At 39.6% G+C, this 10,840-nt stretch overlaps 1 protein-coding gene across 1 annotated transcript; it reads left to right on the top strand.

Annotated features, from left to right (window-relative positions):
- Positions 1–376: 376 nt before the first annotated feature.
- Positions 377–10,465, top strand: LOC101864386 (dnaJ homolog subfamily C member 25 homolog; the record flags this gene model as incomplete). The annotated part of the gene is given in 9 exon segments (XM_013082307.2): positions 377–405; positions 1,073–1,138; positions 2,557–2,610; positions 3,409–3,463; positions 4,056–4,162; positions 4,779–4,916; positions 5,819–6,079; positions 7,320–7,385; positions 10,106–10,465. Coding segments are annotated over 9 exon segments (899 nt in total), but the record flags the coding sequence as incomplete, so codon positions are not given.
- Between the last annotated feature and the right edge of the window lie 375 nt (positions 10,466–10,840).

Here is a 10,840-nt window from a genome sequence, read left to right on the forward strand (position 1 = left end):
GCAAAATTACCCCTGCCCCCCCGAAAAAAAAGAATGTTGAATGTCTTTTGAACTGGTAAGCTGTGCATTTTAGGCCTTGAGGCTCTGTTAGGGATAGTGTTGAAAGACTGAAAAAAGTTTGGGATACCTATGTCTGTCTTTCCGTTCTCTTTTATATTTTTGTCTGTCCATCATCTTATTCTGTCCTTGCACTAAAAGACCTCTCTCTGTTGGGGCGGCTTGTAACTTACTCTTTACTCAAGCAGTAGTCTGCATACAAAGCAGAAACTTTCACTCTGTGTATACACGCTTTGTCTGTTTTTGTCATGATGTGGGCCTATGTGAAACAAGTGTCATTAATTTATGAATGATGAATTTTTGTCTTTCTTCCCTACAGTACTGGGAGTTACAAGAGACTCAGAAAGGGTAGGTGTATTAAAAGATAAACTTGGATTTTAACTCTTTTATTATACCATGTTGATGTGGTTTGCTTTGCTCAAGTTGCAAACGAGCATTGCTAGTCTAGTATCTTCACACATACATGGACAAGTCAGAAGCATACCTTATTCGAAGTGGTTGATTGGCGGTTGCTCTGGTGTGGTTTGCTCCTTCTTTCCGATAAAAAATCTATCGTCTCTATCTCCCCTCCTTCATTTTTGTGTTTGTTACTCTCTTGTAACACCTCTAATCTTCGACACTTATATGACCTTATTATCATGTTGCAAGTACCGTAAAATTCCTACTAAAGCCTTATTTGAAATTTTGATTTCCTTAAATTATCATCCTGGAACAAAGCTTGATATATGATGTTAAGATAAAAGTGAAGGTATAATCCCATTGGAATATCTATCTTTGCTGGTCATGGAAGGTCACTAGCCGATGTTCCCCTTTCTTGTCAGACATAAACTGTGACCTTTGTTTATTTAGAAGATTTTAAATAAATGTGCATATTTATTTCCAGCTGTTCACTCGTTAATTTTTAAACTAAAACACATTTCTTAAGAGTGTGTTACTGATTTGCTGTTTACTTAAATTTAAAAGTGTTTCTGAACTTAGTTGAATATTCAAATATAATTATGTTTTCATTTTTCAGAGTGAGATCTCAAAGTCATACAGACAGCTGGCTAAAAAATGGCATCCGGACAGGCACAAAAAGCAGGTAAGTAAATGAAGAAGTAACAGTTATTTTGTAGTAATACTTGTCAGTTCAGATTAGAAATTACTTGGGGGCTTTCATGGTCTAGAGGTTACAGTGTTCGCCTCTCATTCAATAGGTCCAGAGTTCGAAACCTGAGAGTTTTCTTTTTACTCCCTTTCCTACTCTCCAAACCGTGCTCTGTCGTCTGCTGATGTCGTCAAGGTCACATGGTGGTCCAAAATCGATGAGAGTAGGTTTCGGACTCTACACGAGCAAAATTCAAAATTAATTCCTACCAAACTGAAATTGTTATAATGTGTCCCACGCACTCATATGACCTTATTATGCTGTTGCGAATACTGTAAAACACTTACAAAAACAAAAGAAATTACATCTCCTATTGCTGTAGTATATGCACAGTGAATATTTGAAGGTTATGAGTGGGTGGTTGGAGGGTGCCAAAGGTTGGTCCTATTTTTGTTCTCTCACTTTGTTGTTAGTCTTTTCTTCCTCGCATTTTCCCAGCAGTAAAAGTAATTGACTGCTATTGTATCTTTGTGCTTCTCTTTACTCATAACAAACTAATAATTTAAAAGTTATGAAATATGAATATTGTTAAGTTTGTGGCATATTGTTTGGAATGCCTCTCATGAAACCAAAGTATTTTGTTTAAAAACCCCTTCGTGATCTTATATGACGTACACTGTTCGTCATTTTTTCTTAACCGGTGAAGGAGCCGAGATGCTGCTGTAATGTACGGTGTTCGTCATGACTTTCTAAGCACGAGGACCATGATGACGAGCGCTGTTTGTCATAGGTTGTATTCTGGATACTGCTTCTATTAGATGTATTTCTTAAAACTAATCGCAGAATCATTTTCAGGAATATTTTTTCCGTACTGCTATGAAATCTTTTCCTTTTTAAATATTGTAACTTAAACAGTATTGGCAAACCGGGTCTAATTATAGGAATCTAGCCACTAAATCTAGCGCTACTCTGTTCCCCTGTGTTTCCAAAACTGTTCCCGGTGAAGCACGAACTGACCGTGTGTCATGAAGGGGTTATAGCGTGGCTACCCAGATTGCTGTCTGGCAAAGTGACTACAGTACCTTCCTCTTTATTTTACTGGACCGCTCTACAGATTGATACCATTGAATGACTCTTAAACTGTTGTTTAAGGGTTAAAAAAACCCTCAACTTTGTGCAACGTCTCTTGATTGAGAGATGGAAGTGCGTGCAAAAGTGTTTCTGATTTATATCAGGGAGCGGAATTAAGTATCGTAAGTACAAAACTGTTGTGAAAGTCTCACAGGTGTCATTGAAAAAGCTTTTTCTTTTTTTCTTATATATATGTGTATTAAAATTTTATCTTGTTTTTGTCAGTCCTACTTGTTTTTTTCCCCCTGGTTTTTCACCAATTTTTGTGTTCTTCTCTTCAGGAGGACAAGGAAAAGGCATCCGAAATGTTCCAGAAGATAGCAACTGCCTACGAGGTCAGTATGTTTCATTGCCTTTTCTGTACCGTAGCATTGTCTTTAACACTTTGCCTTCATATTTCGGAGAACATTCAAAGAAACTGGGTGGTAAATATCGCCAATCGGCGAGATAAGGCGGCAAAGTGTTAAACAACATCAGTTTATCGGCATAATCTAGTTGTTGCTTCACCCATGATCATAATAGGTTTTTTTTTCCCTTTTTTTTGTTTGAGTGAGTTTATGCTCTTAAAAATAACATTTGAGGAATGTTGAAAAAGGCTAGTATTTCATTTTACTTTGTGTGGTCATTCATCATTCATAGTACTAAGTGAATAGCTTCATTTTTTCCCTGCACCGTTATGTTACTGTCACTCTGCCTTTTGTCTTTATGCCCAGTAGGTATTGTTCTTGATCAGTTATGGCTTTTAAAATGTGTTGTGTCTTTATTTTTAGTTCCTTGGATTTTTGTTTTATACTGCTGTTTGTTAGCAGCTGCGAGAACGCTTTTCTGCACTGATATTATAGTTGTTTTCTTCCCTTTGTTCTTGTCTTGTCTTTATTTTGTGTGTGTTTTTCCTGGCGTTGTCTGCTCTCCAAGCCTTTTTGTTAATGGTTTCTGTACATGAAATGTTAGGGTACATATTGTCGACTTTTGCATCTTGTAGTTCCCACTTCTTTTCCTTATCTCTCATTGCTGACTGTCTGTTTCATCTTTTCTCCACTCTAGATGTCTGTTAATATTGTGACTGTGTACTTTGGTACACTCAAACAGTTCTTTCCTGAAGTTTCAATAATGATACTTTCTTGTGTCCTCAGATCCTCAAAGATGACGAGCAAAGAAGTGATTATGACTACATGTTGGACAATCCAGGTAATTAAGAAAAGTTCATAGGTTAAGGAATCTAAGAGGTGACCAGCTTTGCTATTTCCTTTGCACTTTTGATAGTCAAAGTTGTTCTATAGTGATGGGCTTACGATGTGTTTCTTATACTTGAGGTAATTAATCATAGGTAGTCTAGTGGTTAGGCTACTGGGCTGGTTTTCACGTGGCTGCAAGTTTTGGGGTTCGAGCCGAAGGCCGGACGTTGTGTTCTTGGGAAAGGTACTTTACACAAATTTTCCTCACTTCACCCAGGTGGAAATGGGTACCCAGCTATAGACAGCGAAAGATTTTGTCAGTATGTTAGTGTTTTAGCGCCTATAAATAGCAGCTTGCTCTGCATGCTTCCCAGGAAGTTGAGATTGTTTCAGACTGCTATGAGGTCCGCTGGGGTAATGGTATAGATTGTAAAGCGGATAGAGCTTGCTGTTGAGTGGGAATTTGCGCTATTCAAATGCTATCAATATTATTATTTTTATTATTAATTCGAGTCTTTCTTTTACTTTATATAGTTTTTGCTCTTGAAGTCTTGATACTTTTAATTAACATGTAATGACTTAATCATTGTTTTTGTTGTTTACAGATGAGTACTATGCTCATTATTACTACTACTATCGCCGGCAAATGGCACCCAAGGTGGACGTACGCATTGTCATCGCAGTCGCCATAACTGTCATTTCGGTGATTCAGGTATGTGCTGACAAGGGGATGGAGAAAGTATTACGTCTGTTTGTTTGTTTTTAACACACTGGATGGCTCTCCCTGGGTTGTGTAAAATGATAATGTTGCAAAGGTGCTTTTGCGGAATATTTTTTTCAATTGCCAGGGGGGAATGTGGCAATACTTTGAGTTGGATGGTCCCTTGATCTGCTTTTTGGGCCTGATATGCTAGCCTAATCTAAAAAATCAGGGTAATGTTCCATGGGGGTTTTGAAACACAGTGTGACCCAATTTGATGTTGTTTTTGTGAGATTGTTGTGAGATAAATATCTCAATGAAGATAAATAATTTTGCCTTTTCATTTTTCATATATATTTCATCTCTGTTTGTTTGACCCAGATTGTTTATATTTGTCTTGCTGAAGGAAAATTGTTATCATGAGTTGTTATGATTAAATATGTGGTGGGCAGTTGGGGGGGGGGGGGGAGCCTCTGATAGGTCCTATTTCTCTACGGCTTCCTCTATTTTTTCTCTTCTGTTTGTATTAGTTTTTCCCAGCGCAAAATATATGACTGAGTTAACGTGTCTCTGAAAGCTTTAGACTCAAAACTTGTTAAATCAATGTGTTACTTTGCTTCTTTTGCAGTATTTGGGAGGTCTTAGCAACTACAACTCTGCCCTAAACTATCTGTGCAAAGACCAGAAGTACCGGATGCGAGCCATGGACATTGCACGGACGGAGGGCTTGCTAAATAACAACAAAAAGAAAAACAGAAAAGGAAAGGTATGTGTACTTGTTCAAGATAGATGAGTATTTTTTATCATCGTATTCGCGTATGTGTTAGTTCAGCTTTCCTTCTGCTTCTGCTCGGATGATTGATCGACTATCACATTTTTCACATACAGTAATTGTCACTCTTCAATAGGGTTACAGTTATGATTATGCCACCGGCAGGTCTGACCTTTTTTTTCTTTCCCTCTGTTGTTTCTGTCTGGTTTATCTTACAATTTTTTTTCTTGCTCAAAATGACAGTTGTAATGTTGATGGGCTTCACCTTACTCAAAATAGTTAAGTTTGCCCCTGATAGTGATACCTCTTTTCAGAGAGACTTTTATTCTAACCTGCTACTAGTCAAATGTGTCTCTCTGTCATAACACCCTTTGGGTGGTTGGTGAGTATTCTGGTTTGGTTTGCTCCTAGTTCCCTATCAAACATCTACCATCCTTTACTCTCTTGTAACACCTCTAATCTTTGGCACTTATATGACTTGATGTGTTGCAAGTGCCATAAAACTTTTACTGAAACAAACTACTCTTCAGAGAGACTCCCATTCTAAACTCAACTGCCACTTGTAAAATGTGTCTCTTTGTTGTGATACCCTGTCGTTTTCTGCTACTCACCTCCTTCTCTCTTTCTTTCATTTTAGTTTTTTTAAAAAGTTTTAGTAGAGGTTTTACAGCACTCGCAACTACATAAGGTCATGTGAGCGCCAGAAGATTAGAGGTGTTACAAGAGAGTAACAAACATAAAATGAAGAAGGGGAGAAAAGGACGATAGGCGTTTGATAGGAAAGAAGAAGCAAACCACACAAGAGCACCTGCCAACCACCCACTTTCCTTGTCTTGATATCCTGACTCGTTTTCTGCTTAGTCATCTCCTTCACTCTTTCTTTCATTCTCCCGCAGGAAGAAGCCAAAGAAGAGGAGGAGGCGATGATACGCAAAATCATCGAGGAGAACATGGACATCCGGGGCGGGTACCGCAAGCCCAAGGTGACGGACGTGCTATGGGTGCAGCTGGTGCTGCTCCCGTACTGGCTGTACAAGTACGTGGTGTGGTGGCTGCGCTGGGTCTACAAGTTCAACATCAAAGGAGAAGAGTACGGGGTGGAGGAGAAGTTTCACATCATACGCAAGTTCCTGGGGTTGGGCCAGGCGCAGTGGGAGGTGAGTCTCTTTCTCTTTCTTTCTTTCTGTCGCTCTTGCTCTCTCTTTCTCTCCCTCCCTCCCTCCCTTCTGGCACTGTGGCGTCTCAATGCCGACAGCAGACAAGAACTCAACACTGGCTTGTGGGTCCTTGAAAAGTGCTGAACGTGGGTGAAATGTCCCATCAGACATGTTTTGGCTCTGGGAAGTGGGGGGGTGTTGACTTTTGTACTACGCTCCTTATGTTTGTTAGTCTCCATCTGATTATCTGAATCATAGAAGGGTGTGGCAACTCTGAAATCAAAGCAACGAATCAGCGAATGACAGTTGAAGAATTGTTGAAAAATGTGCTTTCCTCACCTTGCCAAGAACACTATCAGTTGATGGGTTGTTGGTAGGTGATCTAGTGTGGTTTGCTCCTTTTTTCCTATCACACATCTATAGTCCTTATCTCTTCTCTTCTTTTTTTTTTTGTGTGTGTTTGTTACTCTATTGTAAGACCTCTAATCTTCAGCACTTATGTGTGTGTGACCTAATTGTGTTGCAATTACTGAAACGAACTAAGATCTTTTGGCCTGTGACTCTTCTTCGCTTTTGTCCCCAGTTGTGTCCATCAGTCTTTTTATACCCCTGTACTAACCATATATGTAAACATTTGAAGGTGCGGTGGCAGAGCGGTTAGTGCGCTCGTCTCCGAAGCGGAAAGTCCAGGTTCGAGCCTCGGTTCGGACACAGATTTTTTTCGCCCCCTCCTGCCCACCCACCAGTAATGGGTACCTGACTTTGACTTGGGGAAGTAAAGGCGGCTTGGAAAGGAACTGGCCACCCTACCACAATATGCCGAAGGCCCAGGAAGTTGTCCCACTAACAAGGCAATCCCCAATGTCCAGATCGGACGCGGGAACAACTTTACTAAACATATATATCTTTTTACTCAAACTTTGAGCCAACATTGTCAGTTTAATAAAAAAAAAAATCATTTGGAAGATCAATGTAGGTGGTTGGCGGATGCTCTGGTGTGGTTTGTCCTGTCTTTCCTATCAAACAACTGTCATTCTTATCTTTCCTTTCTTTTGTTCATTATTCTCTTGTAACACCTCTTGTCTTTAGCACTTAAAATATATGACCAAATTGTGTTGCAGGTGCTGTAAATTGCGCACTAAAACAAAAGAAGATTGTAAATTTTATGATATCTCAGATTTCCTGATCCTATGAAAATAGAGCTGATGATGTTTTCTTATTTTGTCTTGTCTTTGATCAGAGTGTGACGGAGGAGGATAAAGCTGAATATATGGACCATGAACTTTGGATAAAAGAAAATTTTACGGTAAGTTTGTCGCACACCTATCAATAGAAAGTCTTATTAAAGATAACAGCGGGTGCTTGGCAGGTGCTCTGGTGTGGTTTGATCCTTCTTTCCTATCAAACGTCTGTCGTCCTGATCTCTCCTACTTCTTTTCTGTCCTTGTTACTCTCTTGCAACGCCTCTAATCTTTGGCACTTGTTTGACTTTATTGTGTTTCAAGTTCTGTAAATCTCTACTAAAATTAAAGTAAACTATGAAAGATAACAGACTTCTGGGCAGGGAAAACACCAAAAAAAAACCCCAATAAAAAAAACAAACAACAGAAGTCCAGCAGACTCATATCTTTCTGCCAGATGTTGTTTGAGTCGTGTGTCACAGTTTTCCTTTATTAAATTTTTTTTTTTTTGAGGTGTGAACAATTTCAGTGTATTTGCTGAATTTTTGAAAAAACTGACGTCTTTGGTTTAGCGGATAGGCTAGTTGCTGCCGCACACAGAAGATATGAGGTGGGTTCTAACATCATGAGGTTTCTAATCAAGTACTTTTCTGCTGAGACGTTATTTCCGTCTCTGCCCGTGGGTGGTTGGCGGGTGCTCTGGTGTGGTTTGCTTCTTCTTTCCTCTCCAACATCTATCGTCTTTATCTCCCCTCCTTTTTTGTGTTTGTTACTCTCGTGTAACACCTCCTATCCTCGGCGCTTATATGATCCCTTATTGTGTTGCAAGTGCCGTAAAACTCTTACTGAAACAAACGTCTCTGCCCAGGCTGGCCCCTCACAGGCAGAGTTGATGTAGCCCACCCCATAAACTTTTGTCACGACTCTGTGGAATCAGGCCCTGGTCTATTTTTGGGGCATATGGAGTTATTCGTATCATCTTAAAGGTTATTCATACGCCTTGCTTTCGATGAAAAAAAATATCTATTTGTCTTGAACAGAAGTCCAGATATTTGTGATTGAAGGAGGTGGGGGGGTCGCCTGGTTTCAGATGTAAAATTAGCGAGAAAACGGCCGTGAAAATTTGTTGACTTCCATAGCTTTAAGAATCTTTTGAAACTGGAAATTTATGCTTTTTGTGCCTTTAATCAAGTTTTTTCTATAAAATCCACACATGAAAGTGTTTGTGAATGGACATACAAGGTGTTGAACCAAGACCAAAAGTCTGAAAAAAACGTCCAAACTGGCCGAAAAATGCAATTTTCTCACCTTTCAAATATTTTGACGAGCGCCTGATTTCACCATGATGCCTCACAAATGGTCTAAATTGCGTTGATAGGGCCGTATAGCTTTCACAAAGTCAGTCAAACCTTTTCTAACAACCACCTGTACAAATGGCCACTTCCGTCTTCCTCCTTGAGTTTTTTTTCTGTATTATAATGATAATAACATTGTCAAAGACAACCAGCTGTCTAAGAGTGGTCGGTTGGCAGTTGCTGTGGTGTGTCTTCCTCCTTCTTTTTTATCAAACATCCGTCGTCCTTATCTCTCCTCCTATTTTCTTTTCTTTTTTTTAAATGCATTTTAAAAATCTGCTACACTTCTAATTTTCAGCATTTATATAACCTTATTGGGCTGCAAGTGCTGTAAAACATGTACTAAAAAATAATAATTCGAAAATTTGTTTAAAATGCTGTCGAAAATGATCACTTTTCTCCTGGGCAGTGGGTGGTTGTGTTGTAGAACAGATTTGTCTGTAGTTATATATACTGAACACTTTTCCACCCCATTGGGTTAGATGGTAAATGGTCGGCCTACTGCCCAGCAGGAAATGTTGATTGTGATTCTTTTTGTGGGTGGTTTGCGGGTGCTCCGGTGTGGTTTGCTCCTTTTTTCCTATCAAACGTCTGTGGTCCTTCTCTCTCCTCCTCATTTTTTTGTGCATGTTACTCTCTTGTAACACCTCTAATCTTTGGCACTTATATGACCTTATTGTGCTGCAAGTGCCGTAAAACTCTTATTAAAACTAACTGATTCTTTTTACTTAAACTCTAACATTTGTACTGGTGGAATAGTACACGTGTGTAGTTATCCTCAGATGTACACGTGTCATATTTACAAATGTGTGTCCTCCTTGCTGTTTTTCTTTCTATTCTGTGGATGGTTGGCGGGTGCTCTGGTGTGGTTTGCTCCTTCTGTCCTATCAAACAACTATCATCTTTATCTCTCCTCCTCTTTTTTATGTTTGTTACTCACTTGTAACACCTCTAATCTTCGGCACTTATATGACCTTATTGTGTTGCAAGTGCCGTAAAATGCTTACTAATACAAAAATCGTTCTATTCTTAACTTCTTTTTCTTTATTTTTCCCCATTAGTAGATAGATGTGGAAAGCGCCACTGGTAGATCCTACTTCTTTTATTACCCTCTGTTGTTTCTGTCTTGCTGTCTTGCTTTTCCCCTGCACTGAATGACCGACTCCTATTGAGTTTCTCTTTATTGACAGGAACAAAAAGTTTTCACTTTGATACACACATTTCGTGGCGTCGGTAGCCTAATGCCTAGTGGTTAGGCTATCGGACTAGTAATCGTGAGATTGCTGGTTCGGGGGTTCGAGCCCCAGCTCGGTCCGAGGCTGTGTCCTTGGGAAAGGCACTTTACACGAATTTCCCATTGGGCTCGGTCCTTTCGGAGATGGACGTTAAACTCGAAGGCCCCGCCTCTTAAATAACCTAGTAGTGTTGATAAGGGCGTTTAACCTATACCATTTCACCATTTTCACACCCATTTCTGTCTTTTATTTCAGGTTTGGAAAGAAGAAAAGGAGGAGGAAATGAAGCGAAAACTTGCGGAGAACAATAGATACAAAATGTACAGGAGGTACATGAAGAAAGGTGGAGCCGGGCAGATGACTTTTGGCCCCGAATAACAAATTTGGCTTGGAGACACTGTCGTAGATTTGAGCTGAAGTAGCTCAGCATTTATTACTCTTGGTATCATTTATGAAGAAATGGAAGCATATCTCTCTCGTACGAGTCACCATGTCTTGTCTCTACACCTTGCCATTCTGTAGTATGCTGAAAGATCTTTAAAGGATTTGAGACTTGGGTGGTTCATGGATGCTCTGGTGTGGTTTGCAGATGCTCTGATGTGGTTTGCTCTTTCTTTCCCTATCAAACATCTGTCATCCTTATCTTTCTTCCTTTTTTTTGTGTTTGTTACTCTCTTGTAACACCTCTAATCTTCAGCATTTATATGACCTAAATGTGTTGCAAGTGCCGTAAAACTCTTGCTGAAACATTTCTGAAACGGGTTGCTTGTTGTGGTTGTTGGATGCTGTGGTGTGTGGACTGCTTCTTTATGCTTCTTTTCACTCAGTGAGGCTGGTGGTTGGAGGGCGCTACAGGTAGGCCCTAACTTCTTTATTTTCCCTCTATTGTTTCTGTCTGTCTGTCTGTTCTACTTTTTCCCCAGCACTGAAAGACCATTACTGTGTTGATTTGTTTCAGTTTACTCAAACAAACAAACAAACAATCACTCG

Source organism: Aplysia californica, unplaced genomic scaffold, assembly GCF_000002075.1.
Source record: "Aplysia californica isolate F4 #8 unplaced genomic scaffold, AplCal3.0 scaffold00168, whole genome shotgun sequence".
In the NCBI taxonomy this organism is placed as follows: domain Eukaryota; kingdom Metazoa; phylum Mollusca; class Gastropoda; order Aplysiida; family Aplysiidae; genus Aplysia; species Aplysia californica.